Genomic DNA, 22,948 nt, shown 5'->3' with positions numbered 1-22,948 from the left:
GGGAGGCGAGGGGCTGAAATGGCGGGAAAAGTTGGCAGGAGCGTCAGCGGGAGAAAACGGCGGGAGAGAATGGGCGGGAGAGCTGGGCGGGAAAAAGGAAAAAAACATGTATGCTATGCCGACGGTGCCCCTCGGCATAGGCCAGACAGCTGAAGTTATTCCGGCGGGAGGGCGGGGGTATTGGGCGGGAGAAATTAGCGTCAGCTACGCCGAGGGTGGCCCTCGGAATAGGCCTCACGACGTCAAGGTTCCGTCGAGGCAGGGCCAGGGGGCGACGAGCCGGGGGCGCACCCTCAACCTATGCCGAGGGTCACAGATACGCCGAGGGCCACCCTCGGCATAGCAGGTCATGTGCCGAGGGGGTCTGTACGCCGAGGGGCGATTCGCGCGGCTGGGCTGGCGGGGCAGTACGCCGACGGCCCCGATATTTGGCCGTCGGCGTACGCCACGGCCGTCGGCGCAACGCGCCATTCCTGTAGTGAGGATTTAGTAATCCATTCGATTCAAATTAATTGACTCACTTTTGTCAAAATATACATGGATGTAGAGCTAAAACACGTCTAGGTAAGCCCGTGCTCTGGAGCGTGCAACAAAAGCTCGACGTTGTGCGCGAGCGTGTGGCTGCAATCGTTCGTTTACTGATGCGACTAGGCCAAGACGGACGGGACGCCGACGACCAGAACCTGGCGGTGTGGAACGGCCCGTAGTGTGGAATGGTACGTATATCTAGGAGCCTCCTTCCACGGGCCTTTCTTTTCTTTGGTCAAGTTTGTTGCCTTTCTCCCAATGAACCAATATCGCTACTTTTTTAGGTGGAGCACTACTTTCTAATAGGTCAAATGAGAGAATTTGGATCAGCTAGAGAGAATAAATGTTGCTTCTTAAGCTAGATAGGATTATCATCCGCTCGTTAATTCCTTAATTCCCTTTGCGTTAGTCAAAATATTATTGCGTTCGATCAGCTGGAGAATGACAATACAGACTAGAAGAGAAAATAAGGGGAGATTACGAGTTCACAACTACTAATTCTCCTCTGCACATTATTTTCCAATGTATTATCAAATGATTTAGAACAGGTCACCTTCACCCATTATTTTCCTTGTGTCGATGTTGTATGTATAGCGATTTACACGTTACAAATCAATGGAATAAAACCACACGACCTACCATCACCTATCTACATGATAGTATCTAGGACCCCTTTACTTCACAAAATAATCAACACAAACACATACAAATGTGGGGTACAGTAAGTCTTTAATCTCAAGTCTCAACCCTAGGCGTCACCATCGTTATTCTTTTTCTACTACACTAGGGCCTCGCTTGCATCTTGATTGGCTTTTGCACCTCCGTTACGAGCAACCCACATCCTCGAACCTTCGACAGATGTGAAGCATGTACAAGTTTGTCTGCAAAAAGAATGCATCGCTCAATACAAGATTTCATGAATAAGCAATAATACATATTCTGTAGAAAGACCTATGGCAAACCCACAATACAACCTAAGCACATCACATAACCTAATCTGGAAGTGCAAATTTGACAATTTATGATAATTTAATCCGCAAAGTACATGCAACATCTTCTGAGCTTGATCAAATTATGTCAGAATTTAGCACAGAGAAATCAATAACATCCTCAAAATGATCTGCCAACTCTTAAAACTTTATGATAGTAAAATAGGCTATACTGTTCCACAATAAGCAAACAACACTTAAAACTTTATGATAGAGCTTATGCCCTGTCAATTTAGCCTTTTCTCAGTGCACAAGATCACCAAAATACAAGTAGCGACATGTAACTATGTAAGGAAGTCAACACGTATACTAGAATATTCAACATAAACTGAAGTGTTCAAGAAGAACATGTACTAATACTTATATTTGATACTAGTAAATTTGGAAAGGTGCAATAAGCTAGCTAGACAAGGAGATTACTCCAAGCCTTTTATTCAATTCATCAACTAAGCCAGGGGCACCAATCTTACTGAAACTCTAATCACGAAAGATTAATTATGCCAACAAAGCTAGCTAGCGATGAGAGCTCATCAAACTCAATTCACACAACTCAGCAGATGGAAGCTAGCTAGCAAGATGCATGCACTTACATAAGATAAGCTACCATGTAAGAGTAGATCAGAACATACCTCACTACAGGCAGGGATCGGCTCAGACGCCGATGGCCAGCTGCCCTCAGCGTAGCCACGCCTGGCCCTTGGCGTAGGCTACGCCGACGGCAGCTCTCGGTGTACCTCCTCAGCGTCCACCTCCCTTGGCAGAGACGACCGTGCCGTCAGTGTAGGGCTGGCCGTCGGCGTACGCCTCCTACGCCGACAGTGACAAGCGACTATCGGCGTAGACGCCCTCGGCGCAGTGTGCCGGCGCGCCGTCGCCGTTAACGGAAGCGTGCCATACGCAGACGGCCTTACCCTCGGCGTAGACGACCACGTGGCACGCGGAGGGGAACCAGCCAGAACCATACGCCGAGGGCTTCCCCGTTGGCATAGGCTTGCACGTGGCAAGCGGAGGGGAGCTAGGCCAGAGGCTACGCCGACAGCATAGCCCTCGGCATAGCCCTGACCATATGGTCATGCCATGAGGCTATGCCGACGGCTTTGCCCTCGGCGTAGCCCTGGCCACAAAATTATTATTTTTTGTTTTCGCCAGGCAGGTTTCAGCTCGTTTCACAGCCCCAAATTCACCAAAATAACATATAATTCACATAATAGCATACATAGTGCACATAATAGCATACACATAGGAGTAGCTAGTAGTAGCTAGCACACATAACCCGAGTCGGAATAGTAGTAGCTAGCGCGCGCATACATAGTGTCAGCCGACTACATGAAGGACTCGGGCGGGGTGCATCTGCCCTCATCGTTGGCAAACCGAGAAGCCCGGTTCCGAGGTAGCGCTCCAATAGAAGCTGCAGAAGAACCAACTGGAGAAGCACCGGGAGAACGACCAGGAGAAGTCGACGGAGAGGCACCAGCAGAACGCCCTGGAGACCGACCACCTTCATGAACCGGTGTGACCTCGCGCCCACCCGGTGAGGCCTGGTTCCCAAAGCACCCCGTTCCCTACATGTTCCCTAGATGTTAGCAACTTGCGAGGCAAAGGAAAGCGGTAACTAGCGGTTTGGCAAAGAACTTACCGGTGTGGATCCGTAGTAAGTCCTAGTGAAACTTGCCCTCGATGGCATGATTGGCAACTCCCCCGCCATGGGAACTGGATCTGGTCTCGGTCCACCAGTAACCATAGACATCATCAATGCATGCAAGATATGTTACATGTCAGGCTTTGCAGAAATAAAGCATCAAACTGAGACTTGTCATCTACTTGCGAAAAGAAAGATTCAAACTTACTTCTACATACACCATGTAGGCCGTATGCAGCTTCTGGTACCGCGCAGAGGCCTGCTGATACTCATCATGAAGGCTTCGAAGGCCGCCTCGAATTCAGACTACAATTTCAGAAACAATGAATCTCATCAACACGTAGCCATGTAGGAACGAAAACCGGAAAGAGGATGAAAATGAGGAAAACTTACATCATAGGTGGGTGGACGAGCAGGCCGGAGACGAGGCTAGGGACTATCGGCGTTGAGGGTATGCTTGAGACCGAAAACCCTCCGTGGCATTCGACCGCGCTGCACGGTCACATTGGCGCGGAGCGCTCGCGCCACGGCGATTTACACAAAAATAAACCTTTGTTGCAACTATAGCACAAACTGACCCTCCGGGCAAACTATTTCACCCATCTAACCCTTTTGTGTGGCGCCCCTCCCATGGGCGCCACACATGGCAGTGTGGCGCCCGTGCCTGCGGCGCCACTCTCCCAGCCGACGTGGCGCCCTCGACGCTGAGCTGGTGCGTCGATCCGACGTGGCAGCATGTGTGGCGCCCATGGGAGGGGCGCCACACTACTCTATATATATAATTTCTGTCTAGAGATAACAGAAGACTGTGGTAGCTCAATCAGATGAAGCCTTTGCTTCCCAATCCTAGGTCATGAGTTCGAACCTCCGCACCACCCGAATTTATTTTTATTTTTAAAAATTATGCTAGACATTGTAGTATGTTTAAAACATAAAATCTAGCCTCGTATTGTTTTGTAGAGTTTTTTATCTTCTCTTGCTTGCAAACTGAATAAACATATACAACGCTGCAATGTTGTGTCTCTCCGTGGCTTGGCTCCTCTGGGAAGCCACAAACTCCTTCAGAATTGTCTTAGACGAAGTTATTTAGGATTATCAGGGGTACATTAGCAGTAAATTGCTGAGTTAGGCAGAGTCAGAGGCATGCAATCAACATATTTAAGGTTATTGACGGCTAGGAAAGGCTACTGCCAGCAAAAAAAACTATGCGTACTTCTCCAAGTTCGTGTCTTCAGCATAGAATCACCGTATATTTCCCATATAGCACACTGCCACAGCTTGTTGCTCGAATATGAACTAAAAAAAGGCTAATTCCTGGGAGGCACCAGGACTGGAACCAAAGTTGCAAAGTTAGAAATTCAATCTCATAGCAACATGATTACTTGAAAAATTATAATCATAGAGAGAACACGCTCCACAAATAACATTGGTGTTTCGATATTCACAAATAACATTGGTGTTTCGATATTCATGTCATTCACCACAGAAAAATGAAAGAGGCCTTAGAGGCAACATGTTTACAAGGTGACAAATGGATCATGTATATTCCAAGTAAATAGCCAAGAGCCCAAATTTGGGGGCTTCAGGAATCAGTGCTATGTTCCAACTAAACAAACCAATGTTCAATGTTATGGTACTGGATTGTGCATATATATCACGAATGGGCCAATAAATTAGCAATCACACTATTGCAATACTCAAACTGCCAGATCACTTGGGAAGAATAATCAATAGATAAATACCACGGTTTGATAGAAAAAAATAGACCTATCTGTTCTAATCTTTGTTTAGGTGCTCCATATAGAGTTTATGACCAGTTATTCAAAATATCCAATTGACTTAAGAGCCCGAGACCCGAGATGCTGGACTAGGAAAAATAACAGTTCAAGCATACTCTGCAGCCTCCAGGACTCAAGTCATGTCTCCACCAAACTAACGATTGCTATCAGGGCCAGAAAATGCCCGACCATCTTATTCTTCACAAAACCAACGGTATCACTATCAACTCCAGCTCTTTGATCACTATCGCCAAAATATTTCCTAGCATTTTCACTGCAAGCAGCATCTTTTTGCATAACTGAACAGTAACCTGGCCAAGCAGAAGATTGCATCGGTAAGATGTACAGTGGATCAGAACATAAAACATCATCTCAACTCAATTCATTACAACCTAGAAAACAGGGGACCAATAGAAACTCAAGAGCGCTGTGCTATAGACAGCAAAAATTGGACACATTCAACTTTCTCACCTGATGCTTGGCAGGAAGGAAAGGCTGGTCCGATTGAACAGGCCATCGATGCCCAAGATCAAGATGAACATGTTAGTGCAGCCCTCAGATGTTGCTCAGTAGATGTATGTTGGCATAGCTTGCAAACACGACACTCATTCTCCTCTATGTTGATCAGTGCATCCCTGACACTTACTGAACTTTGAAGAATGGTAGTAGGTACAACCGTACGAGTGCCAAATCTTAGTTTTCAGAACAGTGATATAGAGTACGAGGCTAGATTTCAGTTTGCAAGCAAGAGAAGATAAAAAAAAACTCTACAAAACAGTACGAGGCTAGATTTCATGTTTTAAACATACTACAATGTCTAGCATAATTTTTAAAAATAAAAATAAATTCATGTGGTGCAGATATTTGAACTCATGACCTGGGATTGGGAAGCAAAGGGTTCATCCAATTGAGCTACCACAATCTTCTGTTATCTCTATACAGAAATTATATATACAGAGTAGTGTGGCGCCCCTCCCATGGGCGCCACACATGCTGCCATGTCGGATCGGCACACCAGCTCAGCATCAAGGGCGCCACGTCGGCTAGGAGAGTGGCGCCGCAGGCACGGGCGCCACACTGCCATGTGTGGCGCCCATGGGAGGGGCGCCACACAAAATGGTTAGATGGGTGAAATAGTTTGCCCGGAGGGTCAGTCTGTGCTATAGTTGCAACAAAGGGTTATTTTTGTGTAAATCGGCAATTCTCTTTCAGGTTGTTCCCCCACTTTCCTTTTCTGGCGACAACATCGTATACCCTTTTTGCATTCTCCCATCCTGAGCTCACCCATGGCCGGATGGCCCCCGATCCGGCGGTGCCCATGCCGACCGAAGAGTTCGGCGGGGGGGTGGGAGGGAAGAGCTTGATCACCCGGCTTACCCCGTTCTTCACCAGCTGCAGGATCTAGCGCCCTCCTCTCCTTTCCAGCCACCGGCGGGTCGACCTCCGCCTCAACCACCTCTCCGCTCCAATCTGCCAGAAGACGGGAGCCGTACAAGCTTCACGCAGAGGAGGGCTATCCATCCCTTGCTGGTGCTGGGCCTCGGGGCGGTTCGGCTGCCACCAATCAAGAAGACCTCCAATCGACGACCCCCAAACCCGCCCCAATCCTACATGTCCTACCAGATGTATACAGGCGGCGGTCGACGGGGAGAGAGGCGACAGCCGGAGCAGGAGAGAGAGGCGATGGCCGGAGCGGGAGAGAGAGGCGACAACCTGAGGGAGAGAGAGAGGCGACGGCCGAAGGTAGAGAGAAGCGTCCGGGAGGGAGAGAGGCGGGCGGCGCATCCGCGGATGTGTGGGTGAGGGTCTGCTGAGAGAGTTCACTAGGAGGATTGCGTTTTTCTTCATCTTTTTTATGTTCTACTTTTTTTTAGGAAATATCAAAAGGCGTTCTTAATTCCTTTTTTGGTCGTATTTTTAATTTATTATTTGCAATTCCCTTTGTTTACTTTTTTTAATTTTGTATCAGAACTCCTGTTATTTGAACTAACAATTTCCTTTTAACAATTCTCTTTATTTGTTATTTGGTACACTAATTCATGTTTCAATGGACCAATTTGTGTAATTTCCTTTTTCGGGCCAGTGAATTTTTAGAGGGGCAAATAACGGGTAGGGAAACCACTGTAAATCAAATGAACTACCACTTTCAACTCAAGGAAATATCACATTCAACTCAAATAACCTAACATTTTTGCCTCAAATAACGATGTAAGGCAAGTCTTCCTAATGTTTGTTTACAACATAGTTATTATGTTGTTAACAAAGTGTTTATTACATAGTTAACAAGTTGTTTATGCTGTAGTTATTGGGGTGTCAAGGAGTTAATTATCAACAATTAGGAACTTATTAAGGTATCCCATTATCGGGGATATTTTATAATATACCACACTTTTCTTTGATCCAATAAGGTGTTAAGTAACAATCCCCTTCTTTTGTTTTTCTGTGCTCTAATTCATGTTTCTTTGAACCAATTTTTTAATTTACCGATCATAAATAAAGAGCAAAGAACTGATAACTTGTGAGCTAACAAAAGTCGGTAAAATATTCTAAACTAAATTGGCCTTTTCAAATCGATAACTTTTCACATTTGCCGTTGATAAATAAGGGGAAGAGGGTTGATGAATTGTGAGCCAAATATTCCAAAAATATTTTAAATGAAATTAGTTTTTCAGATTCATAAATTTACACATTTACCATTTATAAATAACGGCATAGGGGGTTGATAAAGTGTGAGCTAAAAATTCGCAAAAGTCTTCTAAATGAAATTAAGATTTTGGGTCGATAACTTTTCATATTTACCGTTAATGAATAACAGGCATAGAGGTTGATAAATTGTGAGTTAAAACTATCCCCAATATATTCTAAATAAATTTATCTTTTTTGATATATCCTATTGATAAAGAACGAGCATAGGGATTGATAAATTGGAAGCTAAAAATTCGTCAAAATATTCTAAATAAAATTAGCTTTATGGATCGCTAACTTTTCACATTTACCGTTGATGAATATCGGGAATAGGGGGTTGAAAAATTATGAGTTAAATATTCCCAAACTATTGTAAATAAAATTAGCTTTTCGGGTCGGTAACTTTTTCATTTTGACCGTTGATAAAGAACGGGCATATGGATTGATAAATTATGAGCTAAAAATAAAATTAGCTACTCGAGTTGGTAATTTTTCACATTTACCGTTGACGAATAATATACACAGGGGCTGATAAATTGTGAACTAAAAAGTCACGAAAAATGATAAATTGTAAGCAAAAATAGTTGCCAAAATATTAAATAAAATTAATTTTTTTTGTCGGTTACTTTTCAAAATTTTAGTTGATAAATAACTGACAGAGGGGTTGATAACTTGTGTGATAAAATATTTGTTAACATATTTTAAATAAAATTAATTTTTGAGGTGGGCAATTTTTTACATTTACCATTTGTAAATAAGTGGCAGATGGCATGGCTTGATAATTTATGAGCTAAAACAGTAGTCAAAATATTTTAAATAAAATTAATTTTTTGGGTCGGGAAGTATTCACTCTCGTTCGTTTGCTGGTTTTTTTTTAATTTAGAACGAATTTACTTTTACTTATACCGTGCTTGTTATTATAGTAACAAAGGAATCGGTCTTTCTACAATGATAGGAAACAGCTGTAGCTCAGGTGGCTGGCTCCAGGGCGTGCGGGCTTGATGGCTTGGGATCGAATCCCACCATCAGTTATTTAGTCTTGACCGCTATCTACGATCGCCTGCTTGAGACGCGTGTAAATCACCTCAAGTAGGCTTGACCTCCTTAGTAAGAAAGGGGTTTCGCATTTCGAAAATGCATTTCCAACCTGGGTTCGCTATGCTTTACACCCACGCCTCGACATGACCAACAACTTCTTGTTTGTCTCCATGCGCAAGGGGTCATCCATATTCAGGCGGAGTTTATTTGGGAGTCGCGATGGCAAATTGTGTGTGTCATCACCCAGCCAAAACTCAACCTACTAATTCTGGCCCAGCAAGAAAAAGGCCTAGAGCGATCCAGGGCGATCGAACTATCTGATACCGCTCGTCCACCGCTTCCGCGCCAGGCCGCCGCCGAGGAGGCGAGGAGTGACCGAGTGAGGTGGACACCAGCTGGTCCTCTCCCCGCCGGCGGTGTCTGTGACCTTGCAACGGCGCTGGGTTCTGTCGGACCGGACACCGGAAGCGCTAGCGGCACGCGGACGAAGCAATGGAGGCGTGCGCAGCCACTCCAGTTCGCCGCCCTGCCGACCCGTCCCCGTCCTCCCCAACCCCGTCGCCCTCCTCGCTGCGCCAGTGGCGGCCGGCGGCGCAGCGCAACCTGCGCAACCAGTGGTCGCGCATGCTCGCCGCCAAGGCCCGGTGGCTGGCCGCCGCCGCCGACGGACGCTCGCACGCATCCGCGCTCGTCAACGCCCACCTCTCCCGCAGGTAGTCCCCGGCCCACTCTCGCTCTGCGTCTCGGCCGCGCTTGGGTTTTCCGAGGTTCAGTCACCAGTTTCTGACGCCGCCTTGGGCTTGTCAGTTACATGTCCGGGATGGATTTGGGGGTGCTCAAGGACATGCCGGGGATCCGCGACAGGGCGAGCGCCAAGTTGGCACACAAGGAGGTAGCTACACTTTCCGCTGGAACTCAGCCATTCCTCAATGGCCCCCGGTTTAATTTCTTGTTGGTATCCTCATTTTCATGCCTTTCGGCTGGTTCAGGTGCAATGCCGCGAGATGCTTCTGTCAACCTACAAGGAGATGGTAATGCTGATACAAAGACCGTCTTTGTTCAGGTCCTTTTTATTTAAGTCAGGAGCCCATAGGGCATGAATGGTTGTTTGATTCGATGCTCTCCAAGTTTTTTGCCTGGAACTAGGTCTTTGCCATGTCCGACTTGGTTAAAGCTTCTCGAGCCATGCGGTGTTTTTCCAAATTATCTTCTAGTAGCCCACTAGTCTGGTTTACCGACTCCCAAATGATTTGAATGATTCAGGGGATGGTGGAGGAGCTCCAGTATTCAAATCCATCTCCATCTCAGAATTTGGTGGGTTGCTCATTTTATTTTATGCAAAACAGGATCCATAACTTCTGTTTACTTTTAGGAATTCAACAAATTATGTATAGTTTGCGTAATCGCTGCAACTTAGTTGGAAAGTCGAGTGAGTGTTATATAGTTAGCAAATAAACTCTAAGTTATCATATAGTTTCAGTGTAGCGCTGTCACATTAGATCAAGTTAAATTAGTAAATATCTAGTTTCCGATGTTCGAATTTCCTTTCTGAAATAGCTACTCAAGATTCAGATCTGCACATGAACCTATGCTGCCCGGCTGTTGCTAGTCCAGCAAGATACAATTTTGTTTGTACTAATTAGTTTTATTTATGAATTTATGTCAGAGGATCTTGCTCAAGAGCTTGTTCAGATGTTTGCTTCGGAGTTACAGTTGAAGGTACTATCATCATATTATTTTATGAGATGGTGATGCTTGTTGATCTCAGAAACAGTTAGTGCATTCGATCCTGCTATGTTTTCCGCTTGTGCAGTTAGGAATTGCTTCTTTTTACGTGCCTGCTTTCTCCGTTCTTCGGGGAATTCCTTACATTGGAAATCACTTTCAATGTAGAGACTGGTTGTCTTGGAATTCCTATCGATCAACCTAAAGGAAGGTCCAGATCCTTGACTACAATGGTCAGATGATCTATATGGCGGGGAATTGCACAAATTTCTAATAACTGAGCTTCGGTCGGGAGACAGTTGCCCATTGCCTGAAAACTGGAGGGCTGATGTCTTGCAGGCACAGCTACCTGACCATACTCCAGCGCATGAGGTTTTGCAGGTATGGGTCTAATTTGGCCAAATTGTTGCATTGATTCCATACATTAGAACTTTACTGTCTCTGTCTTGGTGCTTATGTCTTTAATTGTCTGTTATTTGATAGACTTTTAAGCACTAATTTGGCTCATGTAAAGGATGAAATGCCATCTTTGGATTAGGTCAAACGTGTTATCCTATGTCAGCATGCTATCTAACAAGGGTTCTTTCTAGTTAATTGCTTGTTTTACAGGTTTATTTAACCTCTTGGCTTGCTAATGTGAATATCAAGATGAGTAGGTAATTGCTTTATTGACAGATTTTGGCTATTATAGACTAAGAATATCAGAATTTGCAGCCTGAATTTCAAAAATTAATCTGTATCATATAACTTTGGTGTTAGTATTGATGGCTTGATTTATTTCAGAATTGAAAAAATATTCGAGCTTGTTGGGGAAGAGATGCAAACCAGACTGTGTTGAAGATTTTGATGAATATGCAATGACTTGTCGTCCTTTAAGCCGTTTCTTTTCCTTAATGAAAGTCCTGAAGGCTAAAATCTCAGCCTATGTGATCTTTCTCTTGTATTACCCTGTTGTTATTCTTGAAGTGCCCGGTATGTATTAAAGATTTACTAAGTTGGTCAGCCAAAGAAAGGTTAGGACCAGAGCAACATCATCTTAACCTACAAAGTATAAACTCAAAATATCTGGGGGAGAAACCAAATTGGAATCACTATCCGAGTTGTTACAATACATCTCTCTGTTCTTATTTTGAGTGATGCCACCTCGTCCGTTTCCATCAATAACTTTGCGCCAGCTAGAAATTTCAAGCTACTCATGCAAGAGCAACTTATTAGTACACTGGCCCACCGTCCACTATTTTGCCCAAGCGTTAATGCTTGCATTTCCTTATGACTGGAGGAGCACGAGAGAACTCCAAGTCTTCTAAACGACCACTTCACCAGTCGAGGTAAATATAGTTAGGTCAACAATAAGCTAGTTTTGAAATTCATCCCAGGGGGCAGAAAGAAGAGCTATCCTAAGAAGAAAAATGTAATTGACATCATGAGTCAGAGTGTGCAAGAATTAAACATCAACAAGTGCTAGTCAAAGATTTTCAGAGATGCAATGCAGTATAAGTCTGTCTACATAGTCAAATGTTTGCTTTATTAGAAGATTATTAGCACATCCCACATAGATAAAAATGCATTGCAAGGATAGCGTTGTTTATCTAGGACAACCTGATCGAGTTATTGGCTTCATATTCAAACCTGCGACTTGCGATGCACCAGAAACTACCATCTCATTTGGTTCAAGCATCTTTCCAGTTGTACTGCCTGGATCAATATCCACATGAACCATTCCTTACACTTAATGCGGGGAGAGAAATTTTGCTGTTGGAGGTTCCAAGGTGCTGGGCTTCCATGAACCCAATGCCAATGCCACTACCATTAGTACTACTACTGTTGTGAGAAGTATTCGTAGTGTGGGATCCCAATAAAGCCGCACTTATAGTTTATTTTGTGTTTTCTAGTCAAAATTTGGCCCTAATTTTGAACTAGAAAATATAAAATGAAGTGAAAGTGAGACTTTGGTGGGTTCCCAGTTGACACATTACTGAAAGTTAGCTGCAGGGTTCTCTCCCTGCCTAGAATTCATGATACCTTGCTGATGCAACTGTGCTATGGATGATTTCCTATCTGAAGAGTGCTTCTGCAGAAATTTATTCCCTATGTGGGTACAGTAGCCCAACGGAATCAAAATTTGTCATCTCGGAAGAGGTTAACCCTGCATCACTGTCTAGAGCTTGTTTTGTTTCTTGACTATGTGACTTGGCAGAACTTGTGGTAACATCAGGTGGCGACAGAATACATGTTTTATGTAATGCGGCCACTTCTTCACTTGGTGGACAACACAGTAGATAGTAATGCAGCTTTTGAAATGCTTATTCAATCTTTCTTGCACAGTTTTGGGCTAAGACTAGCGCCACCGTCCCAACGCCAGTTAATTTCAGATCATTTATGGTGTAATGTTCATAGCAAGCAACGTGGACACTCGGCAAGGGCAGAACACCAGGGAAATAAACTTCCACTTGTACCCACCACTTTATCACTTGCTCATACAAGCTCGCAACAAACTACTGAAAGGATCGTATGCCGCACCTAGAGGGGGTGAATATGTGCTAACCAATTTTTAGTTCTTTTTCAATTTAGGCTTGACACAAAGGTAAATTCTCTAGATATGTAACTATATGAATTTACCAATATAACAAGATCAACTACTAGGCAATATGTAGCAAGACAATATATAGGGAAGCTAGCAAGGATAGAAATAACCGAGAGTGGAGCACGTGGAGGCACATAGATAATTCCCGTAGTTCCTTCCTTTTGATAGGAAGTACATCTACATTTGGAGGAGTGTGGTCGCTACGAAAGCCAGACCAACGCCACGAAGACTTCACTCAGGTCTCCTGTGAGCAATGCCACGAAGGCCTAGCCCACTTCCACTTAGGAATTTCCTCGAGGCGGAAATCAGGCATTTACAAGGTTCTTGGGGCACACATCCACAACCGAATTGGAGGCTCCCAATATCTGTAACAACATTTGGTAGGCTCCCAATATCAACAACAACAACAACCGAATTGATAGGAAGTACATCTACATTTGGAGGAGTGTGGTCGCTACGAAAGCCAGACCAACGCCACGAAGACTTCACTCAGGTCTCCTATGAGCAATGCCACGAAGGCCTAGCCCACTTCCACTTAGGAATTTCCTCGAGGCGGAAATCGGGCATTTACAAGGTTCTTGGGGCACACATCCACAACCGAATTGGAGGCTCCCAATATCGAACAAATCAACCACAAACAACTAGGGTTTCCAAAAGAGAAACACTAGCAAAGGGGCCTCAAGCATATGAGGGGGAAATGCAAATCGCTTCGGTGAAGATGTAGATCGATGTCTTCTCCTTCGATTCCCCAAAGATCAAGAGCTTTGGATGGTTGGAGGAGGAGATCTTGTGATTCTTGTGTTTCTTGAGGTGGCTCTAATGGTGGATGAACTTGGCAGAGCAACTTGTGGTGGAGGAAGAACAGGGATATTTATACCCCTCCAAAATCGAGCCGTTGCAGGAACAAAGGGGGCGGATTATCCGGCCCTCCCGGACTATCCGTGCCAGGCGATAATATCCGCCAAATATCCGGCCGGATTCCAGGGGTCTGGCCGCTAACACTACAAGAAGATACCCCATACAGGAATACATATTTTGTAATGCTGGAGATATTCGTTGCAAAATTTTAGCATAGATACACGTATATGCGTTGCACGCTCCATCTGTTATGATTAATCACTTTTATACATAACGCAGTTATGAGCCCAGCCCACTAAGCACTACTCCGTTAGGTTAACCTCACCAGCCACGATGTCACGCCCCCATCTTGCAGTCCCACACTCCTCGCCTCCATAGACCTAGCCGCCTCCTTCCCGTTCCCATTGGCGTCTCTTGGCTATTGGAGCACTGCAAAATCGCCTCCCTTGCCGGTGATCGGTGGCGGCCGGTGACGCGCGTCACGCTGCCAACTCTGCGACGGCGAGTTGGACCAGAGGGAGCGTCGCGGAGCAAGGGTACCAGAGAGGATTGGGATCCAGCAAGGTGCAATTTCTCCCTCTCCCCTGATAGAGATTACTCTCTCCTTTTTTCCCTTGGCTTGACCCGCTGTTGCCACTTTTCTAGGATTTTTAGGCATGCTACCGAATACCGATTCCTGCCGTCGGCCCATCATCATCTGCAGTCATTTTTTGTTTGGATTGGTTAGATGCCAAGCATAGTCGCTCACATGTCTTATACGCTCTCAGTATTAGTGCACGGATCAGACCATCAATACCATAGGTACTCTTCTCGTTTCCTCAAATCTGCTATGAAATTGTAGATTACAAAAGACACCTGATATTACAGTTTGTGTACCTCAAATGAGTGAGACTGGCCATTCATTTGTTTTGAATTTTCTTCTAATCAATTCAATCTGCAAGGTTAAGTGTTGACACATGGAACTTTGATAACATGTCATATTTTACTGGGATGCTACATTACCTCGATACACATAAGTTCTGCAATTGATTATTGACTTTCCGAAACATCAATTTCACCTTTATATATTTTCATTGTGACTTTCTGACATGTAATGAATCTCAATCCACTACTAAATTATCTACTTATTTCAGTACGATCAGTTTATATTTCAGTGGTTCAATTATTGGGCTATCAATACACGTGCATTTACAAGTCCAGCAATGAGCATTAGAGGAGCAACTAACGTACAGGCTGGTAGGCAACATCGTCTGTGTGGGCTTTGTTGACGGCTTCTGCCGCGAGTGCCACCCTTAAGTCCAGTACTGATGTGAGTGCTGCCCCTGCAAGGTCTGGAATGAGCAGATACAGATTTTGCGCCAAGTTTGTTTCTAATTCCGTGTGCACTGAGGAAGGTAAGCAGGCCCGTTCCATTGAATTTCATGCAGGTTTTCCATTACTGTACTTAATACTTGAATTGCAGCAGAATCGTGGCAAAAAAAATACCCTTTAACTATTTCTCTAGATGTAAACTGCAGTTAATCAATATACCGTGATTTATGTAATGTTATTGACCTTGAGCTACTTACGTTATGAAATACAAGATATCTGTGATGGCGTTGTAGGCAGAGACAAAACGAGAGAAGCCACAAGCAGGCGCGCATCAGCCGCAAGAAAGAACAGCTATACTACTGGCAGGTATCAATTCCTCTCCTTCCAGCGAGTTATCTCAAGTCCAAAACTGCAAGCATGTTTCCTTTTCGTAATACTTGTACTACAAGTTAGTAAAAGCTATAACCATCATCACACTTATGGTAAGATTTAGATTCATAATTTTTTGATCGGCTTACGACAACCCATGAGATCGTAATTTAGAGCTTCAAGCGACATGTTAAGTACTTGTATGCGTGGCTTAAAATAGTTTAAACCTTAAATGTTCACCTCGAGTATCCTCAACCTGTGAGAATAGCAAACCCCTATCTCTGAAAAAGAAGATAGATAGGTATCCCGGATCTGCCACACTATGGGTGAATTTTTAATTATGCCTATCACATTGACTGTTTAGCTACTGTTATTGACTATTCTAGCAATTAGTTAATTTAAAATTTGGATCTGTTGTTACATGAACGATATAGCTAATTAAATGATTTTATATTCTGTTTGGTGGATTTTTTCAAATCTTGGCGTGGTTATTTCTTGTACAGGTTTCCTTTCATTTTTTCATGTGTGGTAACCACTATGACTTATGTGTCTGAAGAGCTATTTCAATTGCACATGTTGGCAAAATTGTAGTTTTGGCATGCCACCGAGGTGAGTATACCTACAGAGTTTCAAGCAAGTACTTAGAATTCACTATACCATTCACATTGTCTTTTTCCATAGTGATGCTGAAAATGAAATTTATATTTGCAGGTTCCATATATCAGCAAGACTTGAGATATTCACATATTAGCATTGATCTTATGAGGAAAAAAGATTAGAACGACAGCAATTTTCTACTCTTTAGTTAGTTTTTTTTTTGTTTTTTTGGAGTTGCAAATATATAGGACTAGGTGGTATACAATATTTTGATACAAGATTGTAAATTGTCTACTCTTCAAGGAATTTTTGTGCATGGAATAGTGGCCCAATAATAAATATTGAGTTATTGTGACGGGGCGGTGCATTCTCATATTGTACAGTTTTTGTGTGATTTGGTATGTCTCGTGTGAGCTGTGTTCTCTCGCTGGGAAGAACTTTGGAAACAAAGTTCTGCCAACTAATAGATCAAGCAAACCATCCATCTAGAAAATAATATTTTGTGAATTAATTTTCAACCCGTTTAGGATGCCTCTACCAACGGATACACTTGTTGCTTCAGATCTGTAGCTATTTTGCAACGCTTATCCCATTGGTTACCAACGCACCTATATGCGTTGTATTGTGTCCTAGCAACACCCAAAAACGCAACGCATTTTTATTCGTTGGTACAGTCGATAGCAACACCTATATGCACATTTAGATACGCATAAATGCGTTGCAGTAGAGGTCTTCTTGTAGTGTAAGGTCCTTAGCCGTTTTTCAGGGGCCGGATATTGGTACAAATATCCGGCCTGGGCAGATTTCCTGCTTCCTTGGATTTGTTTTCTCCACACAAATTCAACCATAAATCTATTCTGCACCAAGTCAACTCACATTAGTGTAAACCATATATTGTCATCAAACATACAAAACTATAAATCGAGAGATATTCTTTCAACTACATAAACTATATTCTACTAGAAAGTAAATTTATTGAACATTACGGAAACTAGAAATACACACCACACAATAGCAAGATCCAGACAATCCAAGGGAATTCAACACAATAGTACTACTAAAATCACAACACATAAACTGCTTCCATCACAAACTGCAGCAGACCGGCGGAGTCGCGGAGAGAGAACCCAACAGACGGAGTAGATGACGCCGATGCAGCCGGCCAATCCGACCGCCGCGTCGCAAAGGTGTGCGCACGCTTCGCAGAGGCTTGCCGCGACCTGGCATTTGGCACAGGCGCTGGAAGCACCAGCACAGGACGAGGGCTATGACTGCGAGGCAAACCAGGTGACGGCGCCGCAGAGAAGTACCTGCTGCCAAAGCTTGAGTTGTAGAAACCACTTGATAGCGGCTGAGTGAGAGAGAGGGAAGAAAGAGGTGCTCTTCCTATTATGTGCTTCAGTTTTCTGCATTAGAACATCTCCAACGGCGTCTTCCAAACCGTTCTCAAAGGGATTTGGAGCGGTCCGAAAGTTTGGTAGGGTGAACTCATAGCCATATATGATTGTTTAAATATAACCGGGGGGCAAATGCCCCTCCCCTATATATGTATTGTAAAAAGTAAGTTTTATATGTTGTTAAAGGATTTCAATCAAGACGATTTTATCTCATAACTCAAGGTAAAAGTTGTTTATGACAAACACAAGTTTATAGCAACATGTTAAAATAGAAGTGGAATCGTAGCAAGTAGCAATAGTGAAGCTTTAATTCTATCCAATCCTAAGCAATGAAAAAGCTCTAGCTTCTTTTTTAAAATATTTCTTACTTTCGGCAAGACTTTGAATATCCCTCTCCATGTTGCACACTCACAAGAAACAAATCTATCAAATTTTGAAGTTTGTTATGTTATAATTTATGATATTTAGCAATATTTATTTTATTTATTGGGACTAACATATTAATAGTAGTAAAAGTGTACAAGTTTTCATTTACACTTTGGTGTGTAGTTACTGCATGGATATTAGACAAATCACGAAGTAGCCTCTCATTGCGCTAAAATTTGAAGTTTCTCATGATTTATCCGTCGAGGACAAGTTTTTAGAGATTGCCAAAAGGCTTTCAAAAAATGATATCAAATGGAATAAATCAAAACATGGAAGTTGTGCGGCAGTTTAGCCTCAAGCTTTTGATTGCCAATTTAAACGTCTAAATCCGAGCTCCTATGCAACCAGTCCACTTTACTTGATTGAAAATAGCAAAGATTGTAAAATATACAAAAAGGTATATTTATGTATATATATAATTTTCATCCAAAAAAAAACAAGATCAGGCAGCTGCTGTAATATCCCAGAACATAGGACCAACGAAGGGTAGATTTAGAAATGGGATGTGCATTTCATCGCAAAACGGGGGAAGTTTTCGTGCCTTATTGCGTAAAACCTAAGAGGGATTAAGGTTTCTCTCTCGTTGCTATTAGGGTTAGAGCAATGTTAGTGCTCAGGTCCTTTTTATTTAAGTCAGGAGCCCATAGGGCATGAATGGCTGTTTGATTCGATGCTCTCCAATTTTTTGCCTGGAACTAGGTCTTTGCCATGTCCGACTTGGTTAAAGCTTCTCGAGCCATGCGGTGTTTTTCCAAATTATCTTCCAGTAGCCCACTAGTCTGGTTTACCGACTCCCAAGATGATTTGAATGATTCAGGGGATGGTGGAGGAGCTCCAGTATTCAAATCCATCTCCATCTCAGAATTTGGTGGGTTGCTCATTTTATTTTATGCAAAACAGGATCCATAACTTCTGTTTACTTTTAGGAATTCAACAAATTATGTATAGTTTGCGTAATCGCAGCAACTTAGTTGGAAAGTCGAGTGAGTGTTATATAGTTAGCAAATAAACTGTAAGTTATCATATAGTTTCAGTGTAGCGCTGTCACATTAGATCAAGTTAAATTAGTAAATATCTAGTTTCTGATGTTCGAATTTCCTTTCTGAAATAGCTACTCAAGATTCAGATCTGCACATGAACCTATGCTGCCCGGCTGTTGCTAGTCCAGCAAGATACAATTTTGTTTGTACTAATTAGTTTTATTTATGAATTTATGTCAGAGGATCTTGCTCAAGAGCTTGTTCAGATGTTTTCTTCGGAGTTACAGTTGAAGGTACTATCATCATATTATTTTATGAGATGGTGATGCTTGTTGATCTTAGAAACAGTTAGTGCATTCGATCCTGCTTTCTCCGTTCTTTGGGGAATTCCTTACATTGGAAATCACTTTCAATGTAGAGACTGATTGTCTTGGAATTCCTATCGATCAACCTAAAGGAAGGTCCTGATCCTTCACTACAATGGTCAGATGATCTATATGACGGGGAATTGCACAAATTTCTAATAACTGAGCTTTGGTCGGGAGACAGTTGCCCATTGCCTGAAAACTGGAGGGCTGATGTCTTGCAGGCACAGCTACCTGACCATACTCCAGCGCATGAGGTTTTGCAGGTATGGGTCTAATTTGGCCAAATTGTTGCATTGATTCCATACATTAGAACTCTACTGTCTCTGTCCTGGTGCTTATGTCTTTAATTGTCTGTTATTTGATAGACTTTTAAGCACCAACTTGGCTCATGTAAAGGATGAAAGGCCATCTTTGGATTAGGTCAAACGTGTTATCCTATGTCAGCATGCTATCTAACGAGGGTTCTTTCTTGTTAATTGCTTGTTTTACAGGTTTATTTAACCTCTTGGCTTGCTAATGTGAATATCAAGATGAGTAGGTAATTGCTTTATTGACAGATTTTGGCTATTATAGACTAAGAATATCAGAATTTGCAGCCTGAATTTCGAAAATTAATCTGTATCATATAACTTTGGTGTTAGTATTGATGGCTTGATTTATTTCAGAATTGAAAAAATATTCGAGCTTGTTGGGGAAGAGATGCAAACCAGACTGTGTTGAAGATTTTGATGAATATGCAATGACTTGTCGTCCTTTAAGCCGTTTCTTTTCCTTAATGGAAGTCCTGAAGGCTAAAATCTCAGCCTATGTGATCTTTCTCTTGTATTACCCTGTTGTTATTCTTGAAGTGCCCGGTATGTATTAAAGATTTACTAAGTTGGTCAGCCAAAGAAAGGTTAGGACCAGAGCAACATCATCTTAACCTACAAAGTATAAACTCAAAATATCTTGGAGAGAAACCAAATTGGAATCACAATCCGAGTTGTTACAATACATCTCTCTGTTCTTATTTTGAGTGATGCCACCTCGTCCATTTCCATCCATAACTTTGCTCCAGCTACAAATTTCAAGCTACTCATGCAAGAGCAACTTATTAGTACACTGGCCCACCGTCCACTATTTTTCCCAAGCGTTAATGCTTGCATTTCCTTATGACTGGAGGAGCACAAGAGAACTCCAAGCTCTTCTAAACGACCACTTCACCAGTCGAGGTAAATATAGTTAGGTCAACAATAAGCTAGTTTTGAAATTCATCCCAGGGGGCAGAAAGAAGAGCTATCCTAAGAAGAAAGATGTAATTGACATCATGAGTCAGAGTGTGCAAGAATTAAACATCAACAAGTGCTAGTCAAAGATTTTCAGAGATGCAATGCAGTATAAGTCTGTCTACATAGTCAAATGTTTGCTTTATTAGAAGATTATTAGCACATCCCACATAGATAAAAATGCGTTGCAAGGATAGCGCTGTTTATCTAGGACAACCTGATCGAGTTATTGGCTTCATATTCAAACCTCTGAGCAGACTTCCTGTCAACTTGCGATGCACCAGAAACTACCATCTCATTTGGTTCAAGCATCTTTCCAGTTGTACTGCCTGGATCAATATCCACATGAACCATTGCTTACACTTGATGCGGGGAGAGAAATTTTGCTGTTGGAGGTTCCAAGGTGCTGAGCTTCCATGAACCCAATGCCACTACCATTAGTACTACTACTGTTGTGAGAAGTATTCGTAGTGTGGGATCCCAATAAAGCCGCACTTATAGTTTATTTTGTGTTTTCTAGTCAAAATTTGGCCCTAATTTTGAACTAGAAAATATAAAATGAAGTGAAAGTGAGACTTTGGTGGGTTCCCAGTTGACACATTACTGAAAGTTAGCTGCAGGGTTCTCTCCCTGCCTAGAATTCATGATACCTTGCTGATGCAATTGTGCTATGGATGAGTTCCTATCTGAAGAGTGCTTCTGCAGAAATTTATTCCCTATGTGGGTACAGTAGCCCAACGGAATCAAAATTTGTCATCTCGGAAGAGGTTAACCCTGCATCGCTGTCTAGAGCTTGTTTTGTTTCTTGACTATGTGACTTGGCAGAACTTGTGGTAACATCAGGTGGCGACAGAATACATGTTTTATGTAATGCGGCCACTTCTTTACTTGGTGGACAACACAGTAGATAGTAATGCAGCTTCTGAATTGCTTATTCAATCTTTCTTGCACAGTTTTGGGCTAAGACTAGCGCCACCGTCCCAACGCCAATTAATTTCAGATCATTTATGGTGTAATGTTCATAGCAAGCAACGTGGACACTCGGCAAGGGCAGAACACCAGGGAAATAAACTTCTACTTGTACCCACCACTTTATCACTTGCTCATACAAGCTCGCAATAAACTACTGAAAGGATCGTATGCCGCACCTAGAGGGGGTGAATAGGTGCTAACCAATTTTTAGTTCTTTTTCAATTTAGGCTTGACACAAAGGTAAATTCTCTAGATATGTAACTATATGAATTTACCAATATAACAAGATCAACTACTAGGCAATATATAGCAAGACAATATATAGGGAAGCTAGTAAGGATAGAAATAACCGAGAGTGGAGCACGTGGAGGCACAGAGATAATTCCCGTAGTTCCTTCCTTTTGACAGGAAGTACATCTACATTTGGAGGAGTGTGGTCGCTACGAAAGCCAGACCAACGCCACGAAGACTCCACTCAGGTCTCCTGTGAACAATGCCACGAAGGCATAGCCCACTTCCACTTAGGAATTTCCTCGAGGCGGAAATCGGGCATTTACAAGGTTCTTGGGGCACACATCCACAACCGAATTGGAGGCTCCCAGTATCTGTAACAACACAAAAACAACAAGAACAAATCAACCACAAACAACTAGGGTTTCCAAAAGAGAAACACTAGCAAAGGGGCCTCAAGCATATGAGGGGGAAATGCAAATCGCTTCGGTGAAGATGTAGATCAGTGTCTTCTCCTTCGATTCCCCAAAGATCAAGAGCTTTGGATGGTTGGAGGAGGAGATCTTGTGATTCTTGTGTTTCTTGAGGTGGCTCTTATGGTGGATGAACTGGGCAGAGCAACTTGTGGTGGAGGAAGAAGAGGGATATTTATACCCCTCCAAAATCGAGCCGTTGCAGGAACAAAGGGGGCGGATTATCCGGCCCTCCCAGATTATCAGTGCCAGGCGAAAATATCCGCCAAATATCCGGCGGGATTCCAGGGGTCTGGCCGCTAAGGTCCTTAGCCGTTTTTCAGTGGCCGGATATTGGTACAAATATCCGGCCGGATTATCCGGCCTGGGCAGATTTCCTGCTTCCTTGGATTTGTTTTCTCCACACAAATTCAACCATAAATCTATTCTGCACCAAGTCAACTCACATTAGTGTAAACCATATATTGTCATCAAACATACAAAACTATAAATCGAGAGATATTCTTTCAACTACATAAACTATATTATACTAGAAAGTAAATTTATTGAACATTACGGAAACTAGAAATACACACCACACAATAGCAAGATCCAGACAATCCAAGGATCGTACTACTAAAATCACAACACATAAACTGCTTCCATCACAAACTGTAGCAGACCGGCGGAGTCGCGGAGAGAGCACCCGACAGCCGGACTAGCTGACGCCGATGCAGCCGGCCAATCCGACCGCCG

The 22,948-nt window shown here is 43.0% G+C and overlaps 1 protein-coding gene and 4 long non-coding RNA genes across 6 annotated transcripts; 4 read left to right on the top strand and 1 right to left on the bottom strand.

The window, feature by feature from the left end:
• Nucleotides 1-4,870: 4,870 nt before the first annotated feature.
• Nucleotides 4,871-6,746, bottom strand: LOC127332610 (uncharacterized). The gene is made up of 2 exons (XR_007870553.2): nt 5,406-6,746; nt 4,871-5,245 (listed from the first exon to the last, which is right to left on the bottom strand). It is a non-coding gene; the product is annotated as an uncharacterized lncRNA (long non-coding RNA).
• A 2,403-nt stretch (nt 6,747-9,149) lies between these two features.
• LOC127332607 (uncharacterized) lies at nt 9,150-9,757 on the top strand. Its single transcript, XM_051358927.2, has 3 exons — nt 9,150-9,370; nt 9,465-9,549; nt 9,647-9,757. The coding sequence occupies exons 1-3, from the start codon at nt 9,150-9,152 to the stop codon at nt 9,755-9,757; spliced, it is 417 nt and encodes a 138-aa protein (XP_051214887.2).
• Nucleotides 9,758-10,202: 445 nt separating this feature from the next.
• Nucleotides 10,203-11,476, top strand: LOC139835153 (uncharacterized). The gene is made up of 4 exons (XR_011750877.1): nt 10,203-10,376; nt 10,551-10,763; nt 10,992-11,038; nt 11,166-11,476. It is a non-coding gene; the product is annotated as an uncharacterized lncRNA (long non-coding RNA).
• A 2,708-nt stretch (nt 11,477-14,184) lies between these two features.
• Nucleotides 14,185-16,424, top strand: LOC127332611 (uncharacterized). 2 transcript variants are annotated; one of them, XR_011750875.1, is made up of 6 exons: nt 14,185-14,388; nt 14,470-14,625; nt 14,979-15,218; nt 15,408-15,501; nt 16,008-16,113; nt 16,216-16,424. It is a non-coding gene; the product is annotated as an uncharacterized lncRNA (long non-coding RNA). The 2 variants fall into 2 exon arrangements; XR_011750874.1 differs by having other exon boundaries at nt 14,470-15,218.
• Nucleotides 16,425-19,316: 2,892 nt separating this feature from the next.
• Nucleotides 19,317-20,272, top strand: LOC139835152 (uncharacterized). Its single transcript, XR_011750876.1, has 3 exons — nt 19,317-19,535; nt 19,764-19,810; nt 19,938-20,272. It is a non-coding gene; the product is annotated as an uncharacterized lncRNA (long non-coding RNA).
• Nucleotides 20,273-22,948: the final 2,676 nt, after the last annotated feature.

The sequence above is a fragment of the Lolium perenne genome, chromosome 2 (assembly GCF_019359855.2).
Source record: "Lolium perenne isolate Kyuss_39 chromosome 2, Kyuss_2.0, whole genome shotgun sequence".
Classification (NCBI taxonomy): domain Eukaryota; kingdom Viridiplantae; phylum Streptophyta; class Magnoliopsida; order Poales; family Poaceae; genus Lolium; species Lolium perenne.
The sequence above is the reverse complement of the archived record's forward strand: the minus strand, read 5'-3'. Positions and strand labels throughout refer to the sequence as shown.